The sequence below is a fragment of the Macaca nemestrina genome, chromosome 19, assembly GCF_043159975.1.
Source record: "Macaca nemestrina isolate mMacNem1 chromosome 19, mMacNem.hap1, whole genome shotgun sequence".
Lineage (NCBI taxonomy): Eukaryota > Metazoa > Chordata > Mammalia > Primates > Cercopithecidae > Macaca > Macaca nemestrina.
In genome coordinates, this window is record NC_092143.1 from 67,608,939 (window position 1) to 67,630,226 (window position 21,288).

Consider the following 21,288-nt stretch of genomic DNA (forward strand, 5'->3'; position numbering starts at 1 on the left):
TACTGACCTTCTCATCCAAACCACCAGTATCCTTTACCCGCACTATTGCCATCTCTTTGTAATTAGCCTCTCTGCATTTCTTTTGCCCATGTTTACAAGCCATATTGCACACAGCAGCCAGAGTGACCTTTTAAAAAAAAACATGGAAATTGTCAAAGCTTAAGAAATCAAATAGCATAATTAATTGATGAACCCATTACCCTCCTCCAGAACTTAGCAATAATGGCCACTCCATACCTCTTCCCACTCCCTGAATTATTGTGAAGCAATTCTAGACATCATGCCATCTCTTTCTTTTTGTTTTTTAAAAATGTATTTGTTTTTCTTTTTTTTACCCTGTCAACCCAGCTTTTCCCAATTCTGGGAAGAACTGGAAAGAGAAGGCCTGCCATGCCATTTTATTTGTACATACCCAGTGCTCCTCAACTAACTGTGGGGCCACGTCCCCATAGACCCATTGTAAGTTGAAAATACACGTAAGGCCAGGTGCAGTAACTCCCACCTGTAATCCCAGCACTCTGGGAGGCTGAGGCTGGTGGATCGCTTGAGCCTAGGAATTTGAGACCAACCTGGTGAAACCCCATTCCTACAAAAAAATACAAAAATTAGCCAGGTGTGATGACATGTGCCTGTAGTTCCAGCTACCAGGGAGGCTGAGGTGAGAGGATCACTTGAGCCCAAGAGGTCGAGGCTGTGTTGAGCTGTGATAGTTGAAAAACCATTAAGTCAAACTGTTGTAAGTTGGGGAACATCTGTAGTTCAGTATATTAATAAAAAATAAGGGCACCCTTTAAGAAAAACCACAAGCATGTGATAGTTGCAAAACTCTGTGCACCTATAAAAACCATTGAATTTGTGCAGTTTAAAGGAATAAATTGTATGGTATGTTAATTTCTATCTCAATAGGGATATTAAAAAACAGCACAATAGCATCATCTTATTAATAATCTAGTAATTTATCAAAATCATGAAACAGCCAAAATTCATATTTTCCCAGTTATTTTTAGTATTATTATTATTTCTTTTATTTTTATTTTTTTTTGAGACAAAGTCTCACTCTTGTCCCCCAGGCTGGAGTGCAATGGCACGATCTTGGCTCACTGCAAGTCCGCCTCTCAGGTTCAAGTGATTCTCCTGCCTCAGTCTCCAGAGTAGCTGGGATTACAGGCACCTGCCACCACGCCCGGCTAATTTTTGTATTTTTAGTAGAGATGGGGTTTCATCATGTTGGCCAGGCTGGTCTTGAGCTCCTTACCTAAGGTGATCCACCCACCTTGGCCTCCCAAAGTGCTAAGATTACAGGCATAAGCCACTGCACCCAGCCAATATTATAATTTTTTAACACTTTAACAGAGTTTTAAACATGAGTCAGATCATGTTACTCTTACTTAAAACCCTTCAGTGGCTCTTCATCCTATTTAGAATAAAACTCAAACTCCTCATGCTGGCTTACAAAAGTCTGGCCTACAAACCTCTTGTGTGATGTGGCTTCTGTGTGCCTCTTTGACTTTCTCTTGCCTGCTGAATTGTTCCTACCTCAAAGCCTTTGCATCAGCCGTTCCCTCTGGTAGAATGTCCTTCCCTGTATTTTCACAAGGCTGGATCCTTCTTTTCAACATAGACATCCCTTCCTCAAAGAGGCCTTCTCTGATCAACCCCTCGTTTTCCAGTCTAAAGTGGTATCCCAGTCACTCTGTCAAATCATTTATTTAAAAAGTCTGGGCGTACCGTGGTTCATTGTCTGCTATATCTTTTTAAATTAATTTATCATCTGTGTTTCCTGGCCTTCTATGCTTTCCTATCCCCCCAGTATTTTTTCTCTTATGTTCACTGCTGAATCCTCAGTGCCTAAAATAGTAATCGGTACATAACAGACCCTCATTAGAAGATATTCATACAAAAAAAACTGCCAACACATACCAGGTGTTTGATATTTATAAAAATAGTATTATTTTAAACCACCCCCACCCCCCTTTTTGTTTTTAGAGACAGAGTCTCATTCTGTCACCCAGTCTGGAGTGCAGTGGTAGCTGGGACTGTAGGCACATGCCACCATGCCTGGCTAATTAAATTTTTTTCTTTTTTTGTAGAGATAAGGTCTCACTATGTTACCCAGGCTGGTCTTAAGCTTCTGGCCTCGAGCCATACTTCCACCTTAGACTCTCAGAGTGCTGGGATTACAGGTGTGAGCCACTGCGCCTGGCCTAAAAAGTTATCTGATAGAATATATCACCTTACTGCACAAACAGTTCCAGAGTTCTCATTGATATGTTGTTTTGAAAGGACTGTTCTAATTTTCATAGGTAGCTTTCGTTTCTCTGATAATAAGCTATTTCAGGCTAGGAGATAGTTTGACTTATTTGTGGGTTTTTTTCTTTTTCTTTTTTTTACCTTTTGTCCTTCATTTAATGTCCTGCTCACTTCAGTATTCAATAAGTAACTTTGATAAGACAAATTCCGTTTTCGTTATTTGGCAAAACGTGGAATGTGCATGTGTAAGGTTGGAAAAATTAACATTGATAGCTTGCTGGCTTTATTCTCCATTGTCACCTTTTTCTTTTGTCCTAAATTGTGGACCATCACACCCTCAGCTTGTGAGCCATCTCTGCTACCCGTTATGCAGCATGGCGGCTGAAGTGTAGCTGGGGTCGGCTAGAGTGGACCCCAAATTTGTGATTAGTTATGTATCTTGAGATGAGGGGAAATCCTGAATTATCCAGGTAGACCTATGTAATTACAAGTCTCCTGACAGGAGGGAGGCCTATGTATAGAGAGAGAACAGAATGCTGGAAGCAGAGGTTGGAGTAATGTGCTTTGGAACTGGAAGAGACCCCATGTCAAGTCATGTAGTTGGCCGATAGAAGTGGAAAAGGCAGGGAAATGTTTCCCTTGGAGCCTCCAGAAGGAATGCAGCTCTGTCCACGTGTTGATTTCTGCCTGGCGAAATGGATTTCAGACTTCTGATCTCTGAAACTGTAAGATAATAAATGTGTATTGTTTAAGCCACAAATTTGTGAGTTCATGATAATTTGTTGCGAAGTTCATCTGATTTCCTGGCTTAATAGCGACCAAAAGGGAGGTCAGCAACCTCTCTCTGGTAGGTAATTTTTGGGGAAAAGAAAAAGATATAGGCAATAGAAAATGAAGGAATATTAGATGCTGCAGTTACAGCATTGATGGTTATAGTACATTTAAGCTGTTGATGGCTTTTTTCTTTGTATTTTACACAGATCAGAAACCTCTTGACCTTGCCCAGGGTGCTGAAATGAAACACATTCTTGTTAATAAGGTACAGAGTAATGAATTAAATGTATCTAATAATGTTTAGAAAAAAAGTTTGAATGTGTGAAATATGTAGATGTATTTTTCATGAAAACATGTTTTTGACAGGTCATCTACAAAGCATTGAAACGATACGAGGGCCCTCTCTGGAAGGTAGGTTGGGGTGGTTTTTTAATTATATAACTGTAAAGAATAATTCTCAGGTGCTGTATTTCTGTTTAAAACTTTTTAAAAATCATTTCTGAAGTATATGTGATTTAATCGCTCTTGGATCTTATAATGTAAACCACTTATTTTTTATTTTTAGTTTTAATTTTTGAAACAGAGTCTTGCTCTGTCGCCCAGGCTAGAGTGCAGTGGTGTACTCACTGCAACCTCCGCTCCCTGGATTCAAGTGGTTCTCCTGCCTCAGCCTTCCAAGTAGCTGGGATTATAGGCGCCCACTACCGCGCCCGGCTAATTTTTTTATTTTTAGTAGAGACAAGCGTTCACCATCTTGGCCAGGCAGGTCTTGAACTCCTGACCTCGTGATCCACCCACCTCGGCCTCCCAAAGTGCTGGGATTACAGGTGTGAGCCACCGCACCTGGCAAACCACTTTTATACTATTGGATTTCAAGAGGCTTCCACTGGTTGTAGTAGTTACTTTTCTGTGTGTTGATGGTCACTTTTAGGTGTTTTTTTTGGTTTTGATGAGTCACTTTTAGGTGACTAAGTTCTTATGAAAAGGAATGGGGAGAAAATACATTTTTTTTCCTTACTAGTTCAAAGAATTACAGTATTATTTTTGTTATGAACATCAAACCATGGCAGACTTAGAAGAAAATTGATATTTGAATTATCACGTGGTACATATATACAATTCTTCTGGTCCTAATACTTGCTACATTTTAGAGAATCCTGTTTTCTAGAATTGACCATGGAAGAGCACATAATTTCTTTTGCATTTGCACGCAATCCCTTTATCTATTTATGGATCTGTATGCTTATATAAGATAAATTTAGGATAATTTTCTTTTTTAGACATTCATTCATGACTTTGAGGAAATTGTCTTTGAAGCCCACAGCTGGTATATTTTCTGTAAATAATCCCTGAACAGTTTTGCCAGAACCATAAAGTGTAATCATCATTGATCTTATCAGTATGGCATTTCTGCTGTTCCTGTCGCCCTGTAGTGGTATGTTTTCATTACCGCACTTAGTACCTGAGTTCGTGTTTGATCATTTTTTTAAAATGTTCAGTACTACTGTCTAAAGACTCAAATATGACTATCATCACTTAATTACTTTTTATCAGTCAACTATTTGAATCTAGATGTGTCAGCTTGGGAAATCTTTGTTATTTTTCCCTTAGAGTTCAAGATTTTTTGGCTGGAGATTATTCTGGGTAGTGTTAGAGCATGGAGTCCTTTCGTGGTATAGGAAACAGTAAGTATTATGATCTTTACACTTAACAAATTTCACTGTATAAATTTTGAAATATGAATATTTTTCACTTATCTCTTTTCCTTTTGTCTTCATAATTTCATCTTTATTTTGAAGGCCCGATGCCGTTCATAATATTTACCGCCAGGGATGCAAACACCTGACTCAAGCAGTATGCACGGTAGGATGAAACATGGATCATTTGCTCCTCTGTGAAATCAGTTCTTCAAGTGATTGACCCAAATCATTTATACAGCATTATAAAATCTTGGGGTTCCGTGGAATGCTGTAGAAAGCACTTGTATATATTTTTATTTGAGAACAAGTAACGTCGTGGCATCTCCATTTTGAACAAAATTTTAAAATATAGTCAACTTTTATTTATCTCCATGTATAATGGAATGAGAGATGGATTGTCCAAAAATATTTGTCAGATTTACCCAGACTTACTTGATTATGAAATATCCTAGTACATGCACTTGAAAAGAATGTGTATTTTGCTATTATTGTTGGTTGTAGGGGCCTATCAATATTAATTCAGTCATGGTGGTTGATAGCATTCAGATCTTTTGTGTCTTGGTTTTGACTAGTAATTGTATCAATTGCTGAAAGAGGGATGTGAAAGTGTCCAGCTATGCTTGTGGAATGTTGCATTTCCTTCTCTGTTATTGATAACATACTTATGATTATTGTCTTCTCGATTAATTGATCCTTTTATTGTTTTGTGGCCCTCTTTATCTCTTGTAATACATTTTGTTTTAAAATTTATTTTGTCCGATATGAACGTAACTACTTTGGCCTTCTTATGTTTACTGTTCACATGGTGTCTTTTTCCTATCAATTTACTTTCAGCCTATATGTATCTTTATATTTATTTTCTGTCTTTTGGAGATAGCATATGTTTTAGTTTCTATTACCCATTCTGGCAATTTTTGCCTTTTAATTGGATTTTTCTTTTGTGAATGTCTTCTACTTTCATGCTTCTTCACGTGTAAGATAATTCTGGGTTTTGTTTTGTTTTGTTCTTGTTTTTGTTTTTTTTGAGATGGAGTCTCACTCTCTCACCCAGGCTGGAGGGCAGTGGCATAATCTCAGCTCACTGCAACCTCCACCTCCCAGGTTCAAGCGATTCTCTGCCTCAGCCTCCTGAGTAGCTGGGATTACAGGTGAACGCTACCATACCTGGCTAATTTTTGTATTTTTTGGTAGAGATGGGGTTTTGCCATGTTGGCTAGGCTGGTCTCGAACTCCTGACCTCAAGCAATCCTCTTCCCTCGGCCTCGCAAATTGCTGGGATTATAGGCATGAGACACCACACCCAGCCTGAATGTCAGGTAATTTTGGATGGTACTCTTAATATTATGAATGTTGAGTTCTGGAGATTTCGGATTCTGTTGTTTATCTCTGTTAAGTATTGTCCGTTGTAGCAAGTCCTGTTCTTGGCTTGGTTTGGATCATGAACTGTGTGACTTGGGCAGTGGCTCCGGACTCAGTTCAGATAAGTTGTGTTTATATGAGCTGCTTCTATGTGTGTGTGGCTCATGAGTTAGAGATGTGAGTAGTAGACAGAATCTGGGGACCCCCTCTCTGTCTCTTTCCCTTGGGGGATTCCCCTGTTCTCTTTAGTGCTTATGGATTCCCAGGTTTGCTTTACTAATGTCCAGAGACAGGGGTTTCCACATGTGCCCTTGCTGTTGTCCTGTCACCATGTGGACTGTGCTTAGTCCCAGGTGCAAAACCTGAGGCGTGGGAACTTACTTCCACAGCTCCTTGGCCCCTTTCCTCCAGAGAGCGTGACTGCCTGTCAGAGTCTGTCAGCTTTTGTTCAGGTCCAGGTTCCTCCATGTGGTTGCCTTTTCTTTTGTATCCAGGTTTTAGAGTTGTTTTCCACATGATAAAGGTGTTGTTGCTACACCTTTACACCAACTACAGAGGTGGGGGGCCTCTGATAGGGTCTTGAAGAAATCTACCTTTTTCCGTTCTTAACCCATTTATGTCTGGTGTTCCATTATTGGAATGTTAAGCTAGTGGGAGTTATTTATATCCTACTGCTCAAGGTCATCACCAAGGTCTGATTTTTCACAAAACATTTTGCAACCTCTGACATAAATGACTTAAAATCCTTTTCATGCCAAACTTTTATTTTAAAACCCATAATTATTTCTGATTCTTCTTACTCTCTCCCTTTTCTCCTTCTTTATCAACCTTATCTACTGCTGATTATTTTGTATTCAGCTCAAACAAAAAGGTAATAAAAAATGGGAACTGTGGTAGCTAAATGATTTTATAACCCAAGTGCATATTAAGTTAAGAAAGGATAAAAATGACATACCTGATGAACCAGAGTATTTATGTTGAGTAACTAAGAAGTTGAGAGCCAGACCCGATATAGGTAAACTACAGTGCATTTGATACTCCCACTGTAATCTCTTTTTTTCTGATTTTTGTCTATCAGTATTTAAGTGTTCAACTGGGTATCCTTAAGTCATGTGAGTACTTTAAATTTTATGTATAGATAATTTTAGGGTCCTCTTTTATGTGAATGAATGTTGTCTTACTGACTTCTTTATATCCAAGGTAAAATCCACCGATAGCTGCCTCTTCTTTATTAAATGCTTTGATGACACCATTCATGGCTTCCGGGTTCCTAAGAATAGCCTTCAACAGTCAAGAGAGGTAATCTTATGGATTCATGTATCTTTCCTAAACGTACAGAACATTTAAAGACACGGAGAATATAACATAGGTTCAATGGTAAAATCCAAAATCTTGTTGATTGTACTTTTTATTTTTTTAAAAATTTTTATTTATTTGTTTTTTTGAGACAGAGTCTCACTCTGTAGCCCAAGCTGGAGTGCAGTGGTGCGATCTCAGCTCACTGCAACCCCTGCCTCCCAGGCTCAAGCGATTCTCATGCCTCAGCCTCCCGAGTAGCTGGGACTACAGGCGCGTGCCAACACACCCGGCTAATTTTTTTTGTATTTTAGCAGAGACGGGATTTTACCACATTGCCCAGGGTAGTCTCAAACTCCTGAGCTCAGGCGATCCGCCCACCTTGGCCTCCCAAAGTGCTGGGATTACAGGCGTGAGCCACCGCGCCCGGCCCTGATTGTACTTTTTAAATGAAACTTTTAAAATTTAGTATGTGAATTAGTTATTTATCAAAATGTACCAGCAGATATTTTCTGTTCGTAATTTCTTTTTCAGTTTTAATTCTCTGAATGTAAGGGGCATCCTTTTAATGTAAATGACAGGTCTACGCCTTAACTTATAGGTGAGGAAACTAAGGATTGTAAGATTGAAGTGATTTCCCAAGGCCAGGCAGCTTGTGAGTGACAGAACCTGGACTACAAATCACGTGTTCTGATACTCATTACAGTGCAGACTCAGCCTTCCTATGTGATAAATTAAACAACAGCAGCAAGCTAGAAAATTGGGATTTACTTGACCAATACTTATGGTACAGTCACTTAATGGAGTATCCCTATTCTTTTCTTTTCTCTCTCTTTCTTTCTTTCTTTCCCCTTCCTCCCTTCCTCCCTTCCTCCCTTCCTCCCTTCCTCCCTTCCTCCCTTCCTCCCTTCCTTCCTTCTTTCTTTCTTTCTTTTCTTTCTTTTTTCTTTTCTTTTCTTTTCTTTTCTTTCTTTCTTTCTTTCTCTCTTTCTCTTTCTTTCTCTCTTTCTTTCTTTCTCTCTTTCTTTCTCTCTTTCTTTCTCTCTTTCTTTCTTTCTTTCTCTCTCTTTCTTTCTCTCTTTCTTTCTTTCTCTCTCTCTTTCTTTCTTTCTTTCTCTCTTTCTCTCTTTCCTTCTTTCCTTTCTTTCTTTCTTTCTTTCTTTCTTTCTTTCTTTCTTTCTTTCTTTTCTTTCTTTTCTTTCTTTTCTTTCTTTTCTTTCTTTTCTTTCTTTTCTTTCTTTCTGAGACAGAGTTGCTCTGTCACCCAGGCTGGAGTGCAGTGGTGGGATCTCGGCTCACTGCAACCTCTGCCTCCCCTGTTCAAGCGATTCTCCCGCTTCAGCCTCCCGAGTAGCTGGGATTACAGGTGCATGCCACCACGCCCCACTAATTTTTGTGTTTTTAGTAGAGACGGGGTTTCACCACGTTCATCAGGCTGGTCTCGACCTCCTCACCTTGTGATCCGCCCACTTCAGCCTCCCAAAGTGTTGGGATTACAGGCATGAGCCACCACCCCCGGCCCTTTTCTTTTTCATGTATTTATTTATTTATTTTTTTTTTTGAGATAGAGCCTCCCTTGCTCTGTCACCCAAGCTGGAGTGCACTGGTGTGATCCTGGCTCACTGCAACCCCTGCCTTTCTGGTTCAAGCAATTCTCCTGCCTCAGCCTCCTGAGTAGCTGGGATTACAGGCATGTACCACCACGCCTGGCTAACTTTTGTATTTTTAGTAGAGATGGGGTTTCACCATGTTGGCCAGGCTGGTCTCGAACGTTATCTGCCCACCTTGCCCTCCCAAAGTGCTGGGATTACAGGTGTGATCCACTGCGGCAGGCCTATTCTTATTCTTTTAAATCAAAGCAGTGTTCTGTAAACTAGTTCAACCATTGTGGAAAACAGTGTGGTGATTCCTCAAGGATCTAGAACTAGAAATACCATTTGACCCAGCCATCCCATTACTGGGTATATACCCAGAGGATTATAAACCATGCTGCTCTAAAGACACATGCACACATATGTTTATTGCAGCACTCTTCACAATAGCAAAGACTTGGAATCAACCCAAATGTCCATCAGTGACAGGCTGGATTAAGAAAATGTGGCACATACACACTATGGAATACTATGCAGCCATAAAAAAGGATGAGTTCATGTCCTTTGTAGGGACATGGATGCAGCTGGAAACCATCATTCTCAGCAAACTGTCGCAAGAACAGAAAACCAAACACCGTAATGTTCTCACTCATAGGTGGGAATTGAACAATGAGATCACTTGGACACAGGAAGGGGAATATCACACACCAGGGCCTATTGTGGGGAGGGGGTATGGGGGAGGGATAGCATTAGGAGAAATACCTAATGTAAATGACGAGTTAATGGGTGCAGCACACCAACATAGCACATGTATACATATGTAACAAACCTGCACCTTGTGCACCTGTACCCTAGAACTTAAAGTATAATAATAAAAAATAAAAAAATTTAAAAAAATTTAAAAAAATAAATCAAAGCATTGTTCATAGACATATCTTGATTTTTTGGTAAACTATGTAAGAGGTTAAATAATCTATTTTCCAAAGTGGTAAACTTTGGCCCTGCAAAGAACTCTAAACAGTCTAACTCATGACTCTCCCAACATTTCATAAAATGGTAAGATTTGACCCTGAGTGTAGTGTAAGAAAATGAGGAAAAAGTAAGATAGGGTACTTTTAGGCCAAACATTCTTTTTTGTGAAATCACTGTTATTTTAAAAATAGAGTAAAAGTTAAAGCATCAGGGCAAGTACTAGCTGTTTTAATATGACCTTAGTTTCTTGTGCTTCTAATTTGATAGTAAGTTAGTAAAATTGTGTATCTGGATCCATTATGATATAGTAACTTATTCTGTTAAGTTATAAAATTACATGTTCTTAATATTGAAAATGAGAACCTATAATTTTTTTTTTTTTTGAGACAGAGTCTCACTCTGTCGCCCAGGCTGGAGTGCAGTGGCGTAATCTCGGCTCATTGCAAGCTCTGCCTCCTGGGTTCATGCCATTCTCCTGCCTTAGCTTCCCCAGTTGCTGGGACTACAGGCACCCGCCACCACGCCTGGCAAATTTTTTGTATTTTTAGTAGAGACAGGGTTTCACCATGTTAGCCAGGATAGTCTCGATCTCCTGATCTCATGATCCGTCCTCCTCGGCCTCCCAAAGTGCTGGGATTACAGGCGTGAGCCACAGTGCCCAGTCACGAGAACCTATAATTTTAAGTGACAAAGTTTTCTCTCGTTATTTAATTTCTGTAATGTGTTTGAATATTAACATTCATGAATATGTAAACTTATAGATGATTTTTTTAAAGTACTAGGAAAAGCTTTTATCCAGACATATCATGAACAAGAGACCCACATTGCTGTTTCATTATTGGTTGCTTCGCTTTCCTTTTTGAGGCCATAATATTTATTTCACTAGGTAGATTTTATGCTTATCATATCATTGTAATATTATCTCTTTGGAATAAAAGTGCTTTTCACTCTCGTTTAAATCCTTGCATGATTTCAGGACTGGCTGGAAGCAATAGAAGAACATTCTGCTTACAGCACTCACTACTGTTCCCAGGACCAGCTGACTGATGAGGAGGAGGAAGATATGGTTTCTGCCGTAGACTTGAAGAAATCCTTAGAGGTAAATAGGAAAATGTAACCTGACCTTTATAGCTATCTATGTCATACAAGTTTTATTAAGAACTTTTTTTTTTTAAGATGTAAGGTTTTGAAATTATGATTTCTAACAATAGAAATAGTATTGTTCTTTGCTGACTTACGTTGTGTTGGTAGTTTATGTCTGTCATGGTAATACTGTCAAATGCCTTTGTAGATATGCTCTGATGAGATGGACATGTGCCTTAAAGGCACTGTACTTTTTTAGGTGAAGCTTTTTACATTGCTGTTAACAGACTGTCATTCTGTTTGAAAATTGCTGCCAGGACGGGGAGCATGCATAGCTTGACTTGCTGCCCTTTATGACTTCACTGCAGATTTCAGAGTTTAAATAATGCAACCATAGTGATACCTTTCCTGGTCGGTAGGTTTCCTTTAAAACCACTTGTAATCTGTAGCTTGGTTGCTGAGAGATAAGGTAAGGCATCAATAATGAATGGAGAAGTCATCTGAAGTGACACCAGTGCCTTATCCCCAGAGGATTATCAGCATAGGTAATCGAAATGAAATAGGTGTTTTGAGAGGTCATCAATTTTCTGGCTGTACCTTTTATTTACATCTTGTATCTAAAAGAATGGGAATTGAGTTTGGAAGAATTAGAACTATGGACTGATGATGAGTTTCAGTCTGAATAATTATGTCAGGATGTATGAATTTGCCTACTAAATTTAATTTTTTTTTTGTCTTTATAAATTAAATGAGTTGGTGGCAAGATTTGAATGTTTCTAGTTCAACATTTTTAATGAAGTTAAATTCCCTAATACCTAAGGAGTTTTATCAACTTAGGGACCTATACATTTAAATATAAAAGGTATTTTGACTCTTTCAATCCCTAATCTTAATTTATGATGGAACATTAAAGAATTTGAACTCTCCCATGTTTGTCGAAGACATTCCCCGGAATTGCTGACAACTCTTTTACCATACTACCTCTGGTTTAAAGCCTAGTGTGTATGCGAGAACCATAAACAAAATATTCAGATCAGTGGACTTTGCAAAAGTAACATCTACTACAGCATTTAAATAACATTAAAACTGGGAAAATATGGAAGATTTAACATATATGGCCAAAATTACATTAAAGAAGTAAAAAAAAAATAAAGATGCTAAATATTTTAACTTTCAGTTGGTATTCCCTAATTGAAAAGAAATCCTTCCCTATTTACCTATCCTCAATAAGAGGTAAATGATAAAACCTAGAAGGATTTACAAAGCATACTAATAGCTTTCCTAGGATTATGATAATTTTTAAAGCTTTTAAATGGAACTTACAGGTAAAATAAAGGCATACTAACTTACATACCATTAGAAAGATTTATTCTTTAGCATAATTTTCAAATTTTCAGGTCATCAACCTCGACTATATCTGTCAGTTTATTCCTTATTTTAATGTTTTGTTCACATGTTAACTTTAAAACCATGAAGGTTTTGCCTTTTAGGTTTTATTGCACCTAAAGTCAATGAGAGTTTGAGCACTATAGTATTAAGCACGTTTAGCTTTTGCATGCTCCTCTCCAACAGAGTTTGAATGCTAATTCTGTAAATCTTTTTTTTCTTTTCTTTTCTTTTCTTTCTTTTTTTTTTTTTTTTGAGACAGAGTCTTGCTCTGTTGCACAGGCTGAAGTGCAGTGGTGTGATCACGGCTCACTGCAACTTCTACCTCGCGGGTTCAAGTGATCCTCTCGCCTCAGCCTCCCGAGTATCTGGGATTACAGGCCCACAATACCACACCCAGCTAATTTTTGTAATTTTAGTAGAGATGGGGTTTCACCATGTAGGCCAGGCTGGTCTCAAGCTCCTGACCTCAAGTGATCCTCCCGCTTCGGCCTCCCAAAGTGCTCGGATTACAGGCATGAGCCACCACGCCTGGCCAATTCTGTGAATCTTGATTCTGTCTTAACATCTGGAGACTGGTTCAAAATAGGTAAAATCTGAAATGAGCTTTGAAGTGTGTTGAATTATAGCTTGTTAGTAGACTGGCTCCAGGATGCCCTTCATTCTTGAGTTCTTAAGTTCCAGTGAAATTCAGGGGCCAATTTATGGAAAGGTCTATTCTTGGTACCTATGGACATTCTAAGGGGAATTAGGAATTCCAGGACTGATATACTCTAAAATCATCTGAATTAACAACAAAACTGATTTTATTTCCTTAACATGCTTTTGGATTAGTACACAGACCTATAAGAAATTAGCGAAAGGCTGAAGGAGGTGGGAGGATCACTTGTGCCCAAAGGTTTGAGTTCAGCCTGGGCAATATAGTGAGTCCCTGTCTCTTAGAAAGAAAGAGTGAGTCAGTTTTTCAGTACAAACATTTTTCAGTGAACATTGTCTTATACAATATGATTGTATAAGACAAATCCTAGAATTATTGACCTCGTGGTTGTTGCTGTAATAGCAACTTGAAAATATTTCAGAAATAAAAATTGGAAATTAGTCAAGCACAGTATTGGTATAGAACTGCACTGTCCAATATGATAGCTATTAAATATCCTGTGGCTATTTACACATGTGGCTATTTACATTTAAATTAATTAAAATTTAAAAATTCAGTTATTCAGCTGGGCACAGAGGCTCATGCCTGTAATCCCAGCACTTTGGGAGGCTGAGATGGGTGGATCACTGGAGGTCAGGAGTTTGAGACCAGCCTGGCCAACATGGTGAAACTCCCTCTCTACTAAAAATATAAAAATTAGTCAGGCATGGTGGTGGGCGCCTGTATTCCCAGCTACTCAGGAGGCTGAGGCAAGAAAATCGCTTGAACCCGGTGGGGCGGGGCGCACAGGTTGCAGTGAGCTGAGATTGTGCCGCTGCACTCCAGTCTGGGCAAAAGACGGAGACGACTAAAAAAAAAATTCACATATTCATTTTAACTATATTTAGCTACATATCAGCCACATTTCAAGTGCTCAGTAGCCACATGTGGCTACCACAGTGGACAGCGAAGATAATGAATATTTCCAGCATCATAGAAAGTTCTACTGGACAGCGCTGGGATAGGCTCTTAGATGCTCTGGGTGGTACTAGCAAAGTGGGGGTTTTATTTGTTGAAGATGTCTTGATTCTGTAGGATCTGAACTGCTTCTGTGTTACAAGAAGTGATGAGCAGGCCAGGCATGGTGTCTCACGTCTGTAATCCCAGTACTTTGGGAGGCTGAGGTGGGTGGATTGCTTGAGCCTAGGAGTTCGAGACTATCCTGGGCAACATGGCAAATCCCCATCTTAAAAATAAATTTTTTTTTTTTTTTTTTAATTTTGAGGCTGAGGCTGCAGTAAGCTGTGGTCACACCACTGCACTCCAGTCTGGGCAACATGGCAAAACCCCGTCTCTACTAAAAATACAAAAATTAGCTGGACATGGTGGCCCATGCCTGTAGTCCCAGCTACTTGGGAGGCTGAGGTGGGAGGATCACCTGAGCCCAGGAGGTGGAGGTTGCGGTGAGCCAAGATCACACCACTGCACTCCAGCCTGGTTGACAGAGTGAGACCCTGTCTCAAAAAAAAAAAAAAAAAGAAAGCAAATGATGCTCGAGTTTAATCAAATGAGAAAATAATATAAGGCTTTTCTGATTTAAGAATAAATGATTCCCAAGGCGGGCAGATCACATGAGGCCAGGAGTTCAAGACAAGCCTAGCCAACATGGCGAAACCCTGCATCTAAAAATACAAAAATTAGCCAGGCATGGTGGTGCACGTCTGTAATCCCAACTACTCAGGGGGCTGAGGCACGAGAATTCGCTTGAACCTGCGAGGCGGAGTTGCGGTGAGCTGAAATCGCACCACTGCACTCCAGCCTGGGCGATAGGACCATAGAGCCAGACTCTCTCAAAAACAACAACAAAAAAAGAATAACTGATTCCCAACTAAAATAAATGTGCAGAAAGTTGCATGTACATCAATGTGGAGCTAATAAAGATTGGTACATCCATGCAAGAATGAGGCAGATGTATATATACTGATATATTTAAGATATACAGTTAAGTGAAAAGGACAAGGCATAAAATGATGTATCAAATATGATACTACTTGGGAGAAAAAACAGGGATGTACACATACATATTTGTGAAGATTTAGATCATTCAGGAAAGATGAGAAATTAGCACTTGTTGCTGCAGCTGAGAAAGGTGCAAAATAAGATTGTCAGGTGTGTGAAGGGGAATTACTTTTCTCTATATATCCTTTCATTTTTTTGTTTTTTATTTTTACTTTACGTAAATACATATTGCAAAGTGAAACACTAAGAAAGTTAGACAACAGGGGCATAATAATCGCCAGATGTCAGAAAGAATAAATGTGCTTTTGGGTTGACTTAGGAAAGATAGAGTATGGGTTGTTTTTTTTTTTCTTTTTGAGACAGGGTGTCACTTTGTCATCCAGGCTGGAGTGCAGTGGTGTGATCACAGCTCACTGCAGAATTGACCATCTGGGCTCAAGTGATCCTCCTGCCTCAGCGTCGTAAGTAGCTGGGACTATAGGCATGTGCCACCAAGCCTGGGCAATTTTTGTTGCTGTTGTTTCTTTGTAGAGATTAGGTCTCGTTATGTTGCAAGGGAGGTCTCGAAATGCTGGGCTCAACTGATTCTTTCGCCTCAGCCTCCCAAAGTGCTGGGATTACATGAGTGAGCCACCATACCTGGCCAGAGTATGAGGCTATCTTTGAAGTGGATTTGGCTGGAGTTAGCAAGACTGAAAGATAAGTGCTAGGACACCACTACTTGTAATAGTGGCCATTTTCTGCAAAGAAGAAAGTGATTAGAGTTCTACAATCTATTATTTTTAAAGTTTGAATTATTACTGAAATATAATGTTTGCAGAAAAAAGGAATTCACTTTATGTCTTCAACTTGATGTATTCTGACAAACGTATATTGTCTGTGTAACCACCACTCCTATCAAGATAGAGAATATTTTCATTATGTCAAAATGTTGTTCCCTTGCTGCTCTTCCCAGATAATACCCTCCACTTCCATCACTGGCAACCACTGACCTAATGACACTGATATAGTGACAATGGCCTTACAAGCATGGTCAGTTGTCCTGTTCTAGAATTTCGTGTAAATGAAATCATACAGTATGTGCTCTTAGGTGTCTTTTTTCACTGTAATGTTGTGTGTATTAGTAGTTTCTTCGTTTTTATTGCTGAGTAGGTGGCAATCTGCTTCTGTGCTTAATTAACCAAATGTGGATTTTCTGCAGCAAATAACCTGGAATTAATTACTTCTCTCCTAGCCTATGCATTCCTCTCTAGCTGTTCATCCCCTTGATATGCATTTTCGAGCTGCCCTGTAGGTTAGGGATCATAAGGTAATTTAACATTAGCTTAACTCACAAAACCAACAGCTAAAATTTTGGTTTCGTAGCAGGAGACCTGTGTTGTAAATGTGGCACAGGTGCTCACCTGGGGTAACTTCTGATCCCCTAGGCCCCTGTACCAATGGGTTTAATCCTTGTTCTTGTGTGCTTTCTCCATATAACTTGGGCAAAGTTAAAATACTGTTAAACTTTAGGTATTATAACATCGCTCATAGTGAGATTCCATTTATGTAGAATAAATAAATAGAAATTAAAACTTAAAAAGAGTCCCTGTATTAGTTCGTTCTCATGCTACAAATAAAGACATACCTGAGACTGGGTAATTTATAAAGGAAAGAGGTTTAATTGATTCACAGTTCCACATGACTGGAGAGACCTCACAATCTTGGTGGAAGGCGAAGAGGGAGCAAAGGCATGTCTTACATGGCAGCAGGCAAGAGAGCTTTTACAGGGGAACTCCCCTTTATAAAACCATCAGATCCTATGAGATTTATTCACTATCATGAGAACAGCACAGGAAAAGCCCACCCCTATGATTCAATTACCTCTCACCAGGTTCCTCCCACAAAACGTGGGGATTATTGGAGCTACAATTCAAGGTGAGATTTGGGTGCAAACACAGCTAAATCATATCAGTTCCTGACGTAATGTCAATGGCATAGAAGTCAAGAATGAGAAACCATGTTGGACTCTGCAAAATATTAATAAGAATTAACTTTCATAAATTGATTTTTAGTTTTTCAAAATATAACTAGTAGCAACTAAGCAAATGGGAGACCATATTATGTTTTATTATATTAATAACCTCTGTTCTTTTTAGTATCAGTTAAAAAGCACTAAATTGTTTAGAACAAAAGACATAGTTTGTACCCAACTTAAAACAGTATGTGTAGATTGAATCTTCTCCAGCTGACCTGTTATGTACCCTTTAAAACAAGTGAATCATCGATCAAGAAAATTTTATAGTAACTGTTAGATGAAAATATGATTCAAGGGAAGATAAATGTGATTCATGTATTTGAAGATGATGCTACAGAAGGTGTTTCCTGCCTTTAATTATAACTTCAGGACAGATTCATAGTCTGCAATTGAAGCCATTGCTTACTTTTATGCCTCCAGCTTACTTTCATCATAGAAAGGAGAGGATAAAACAGTATCATTGACTTGCACATAAGCATATTATTAAATATGTATAGAGCAAGAATGATGATTTTCTATTAATAAATCATGAGTGATGCATTTGGTTGCAGTGCGTGTTTCGGTGCTTCTAGATAAACTTTTTCCCTGCCCCTCAACCTGTAATCACAGGCTGTGTCTGGAAAACTTATCAGGCATATATGGTGTTTTAGGTGTAGGTATTCTCCCCGCTCTCCCCACCAAGTGAATTATACATAGGTGTTGTTAGAGCCCTCAAAACAAAGGAGAGTAATACAAATTTTGAAGAGAACATTGCCTGTCACTAATGTGATAACATGAATAATTCTACTGTGGTTGAGTTGAGCTTTGTAAGCACTAAAAAATTTATAAGGTGAAATAGGAGAAAAGAGTATTGATGTATAGTAACTTTGATTTTGGGGGTGCAAAATGTTTTGTGATGGGTTAGCTGAGATTAGGAGTGTAAAGTAGGGAAGTTTCATAAGGCTAAAGATACTACCTCTACCTAAAAGAATGTGATTTTACTGTTTGTAAGGTCAAGATTCTCAGAATAAATATTTTCTATTTTGATAACCAAGCAAATTTACAATGATAATTTCCTTGCTTGTTCTTCCCACCTCTTTAAAGGGAAATGGTATATAAAACTACCTTCAAAATGACATTTTTAATATAATACATGGATTTGACTCATCTTTCATTTTGGATTTCTAAATCTGCACTAAGATGGGATGCAACTTTCATCATGAAATTCTGTATTTATGGTTTTTTTTTTTTTTTTGCCTTTAGGGATCTAAAAATGTAGAACTTTCAAATTACAAGGAAGAATGCTTTCTATAATTGACTTTACCTTATTTTCAGAAGCTTTGACACACTAAGAAAATGTCCTTTTTGGTCTGATGATGTGGGGGCTGTATGCACTTAGATTGCTGAACAAGAATCAGTTTGTGGTTTCCAAATGTTAGGACCATCTGGATTTTTTGTTTTTTTGAACAAAACAGTTTTTAAAATACATTTTTAAGAAATGCATTTTATAACTTCTTGATGAATTTCATCAGGCCTATTAAAAGTGTTAATAAATCAGAGAATTTTAATTCCTCAGATATACATGGCGTAATGAGATAGTAATAGTAACTGATGCAATTGTATGGTATCTACACAACAGATGTTGAATGTATTTAAAACTTAAAAATATTTATTTTTACTTTATACTTGATTAACTAAATGTTATATTCAGTTTACAAGGAAATTTTCTCTCACCTTTTTTTTCTCTGTAAGACATATGTCTCTTTTATGGTGTATCAATCTATGTACTGAAAGTTTTGGTAGAAACATTAAAGCATAAGTAATGTAAAAATCTTTTATTAGTTTGTTTTAATTTTGTCTTTTCTTTTTTTGCAGAAAGCACAGTCATGCCAACAGCGACTAGATAGGGAAATTTCCAACTTTCTCAAAATGATTAAGGAGTGTGACGTGGCTGAAGGTAAACAAACAAGCACTATCCCTAAAATCACTCTTTAACACATAGGTATTGACCCGTTGTAGTTTTGTTTGACTTCATTTTTAAATAGTTTTTGGTTTTGAATTCAGAGTTATATTTGGTAAAACTATTTTGAAATTCTAAAAGGGCATTTTAAAGTTTCTACTCACAGAGGATGCCTGCTTTAGAGATTAATGTTTTTATTCTTTTTTAAAAAAATAAATTTAAAGTTAATGTTTTTGGCCTGTAAATTAATTTTGGCTACAGAATGAGAATTCAGCTTATGAATCCCAGAAGACTTGGGTTTTGGAGTCAGAATGTCTAAAGCTTGAGGCCAAGCATGGTGGCTCATGCCTGTAATCCCAGCACTTTGTGAGGCCCAGGCACGTGGATCACATGAGGTCAGGAGTTCAAGACCAGCCTGGCCAACATTGTGAAACCCTGTCTCTACTAAAAATATAAAAATTAGCCACATGTGGTGGCATGTGCTTGTAACCCCAGCTACTTGGGAGGCTGAGGCAGGAGAATCGCTTGAACCCAGGAGACGGAGGTGGCAGTGAGCCGAGATTGTGCCGGCGCACCCTAGCCTGGGTGACAGAGCAAGACTCTGTCTCTCTCACTCTCTCTCTCTCTCTCTCTCTCACACACACACACACACACACACACACACACACACACACACACACAGAATGTCTTAGGCTTGAATCCTTACTCTTCCACTTACTGACTGTTACTTTGAACAATACTTTTAACTCTTGCGAGTTTCACTGCCCTCATCCCTAAAATAAATAAGTTGATTGTTTTCAGGCCTTGGCCTTTTATGATTCTACAAATGTATATATGATCTTGTCTAGCTGATTATTAATCTTCCTTTCAATAATAACTTTTTATGTCTTCATTCTCTATTATGAGTTATCAGGAGTTGACTATAAATAGCCTACAAGGCCAGGCACAGTGGCTCACACCTGTAATCTTAGCACTTTGGGAGGCCAAGGTGGGTGGATCACCTGAGGTCAGGAGTTCAAGACAAGCATGGTCAACATGGTGAAACCCTGTTTCTACTAAAGATACAAAAATTAGCTGGGCATGGTGGCACATGCCTGTAACCATCTACTCGAGAGGCTGAGGCAGGAGAATTGCTTGAACCCAGAAGGCTGATATTGCAGTGACCTGAGTGCCACTGCACTCCAGCCTGGGCGACAGAGGGAGACTGTGTCTCAAAAAAAAAACAAACAAAAGCCTACAAATCAAGCAAGCATTGAGAAAACGGTGCCTATTCTTGTGTAAATTAAAAAATTATGTTTTCTTAAACTCTTAACAGATGCTTAGACTTCAGCCATGATGCATATATAAATGACTTCACTAAAGTATAAATGATGTAGTTATTTGTGAGTTTATGATTAACTTTTTTTTTTTTTTTTGAGATGGAGTCTTGCTCTGCCTCCCAGGCTGGAGTGCAGTGGTGTGATCTCGCTCACTGCAAGCCCCGCCTCCTGGGTTCATGCCATTCTCTTGCCTCAGCCTCCCGAGTAGCTGGGACTACAGGTACCTGCCACCACACCCGGCTAATTTTTTTTGTATTTTTAGTAGAGACGGGGTTTCACTGTGTTAGCCAGCATGGTCTCCATCTCCTGACCTCATGATCTGCCGGCCTTGGCCTCCCAAAAAGCTGGGATTACAGGCGTGAGCCACCACGCCCGGCCATGATTAACTATTTTAATGACATGTTAGTTTCCTTTAGTCGATTCCAAGATTCAGTTTCTATATTTCCAGGGAATGTGAGGAAATGTTAATATTAGAGTAAATGGACCATAAGTATTCTGTATCTGTCCAAGTGTACCTATGGCATCCCTTTACTTCAGTTGAACCAACAGATATTTTTATCAGCAGTGATAGCTTTGGGAAGGACAGTGGTTAGGTTATTTTGATTATTAGTTGCAGGCTGGAATATTATATTACTTAGCACTGTTCATTCTCAATGGCCTATGCCCCTATGCCTGCCTGGGGCTTTTCATGAGCCGCTCCCTCTTCTGGAAGGCTTTTCTCCTGAGTGGCGTAGTCACTCTCTTCCTTCCTTCCCTAGTCCTTTCTTCAAAAGGTGCCTGCACACGGAGACTTTTCCTGGCCTCCTGCGCTGGTTTGCTTCTCCTGGTTCGCTCTGTCCTGCTCTGTGTACTGCAGCCTCAGCCCTGGGGCTTCTTGGCCGTTGGACTTGTGATTGGATTCAGCAAATTGGAGGCTCTGTCCAGATCGTTTCAGGGCTTTATCTT

General features: G+C 39.0%; 1 protein-coding gene across 3 annotated transcripts in view; it reads left to right on the forward strand.

Annotated features, from left to right (window-relative positions):
• Nucleotides 1–21,288, forward strand: part of LOC105465188 (oxysterol binding protein like 1A) — a 226,096-nt gene that overhangs the window by 69,278 nt on the left and 135,530 nt on the right. For 2 of the 3 annotated variants that reach the window (XM_011713465.2, XM_071085524.1), the window contains 7 exons: nt 3,231–3,289; nt 3,391–3,435; nt 4,636–4,709; nt 4,824–4,887; nt 7,284–7,382; nt 10,920–11,042; nt 18,940–19,021. In XM_011713465.2, the coding sequence (XP_011711767.1) occupies nt 3,231–3,289; nt 3,391–3,435; nt 4,636–4,709; nt 4,824–4,887; nt 7,284–7,382; nt 10,920–11,042; nt 18,940–19,021 (546 nt within the window). Of the gene's footprint in view, nt 1–3,230; nt 3,290–3,390; nt 3,436–4,635; nt 4,710–4,823; nt 4,888–7,283; nt 7,383–10,919; nt 11,043–11,459; nt 11,572–18,939; nt 19,022–21,288 lie in introns of those variants that run through there. The other variant, XM_011713491.3, reaches the window with a different exon arrangement.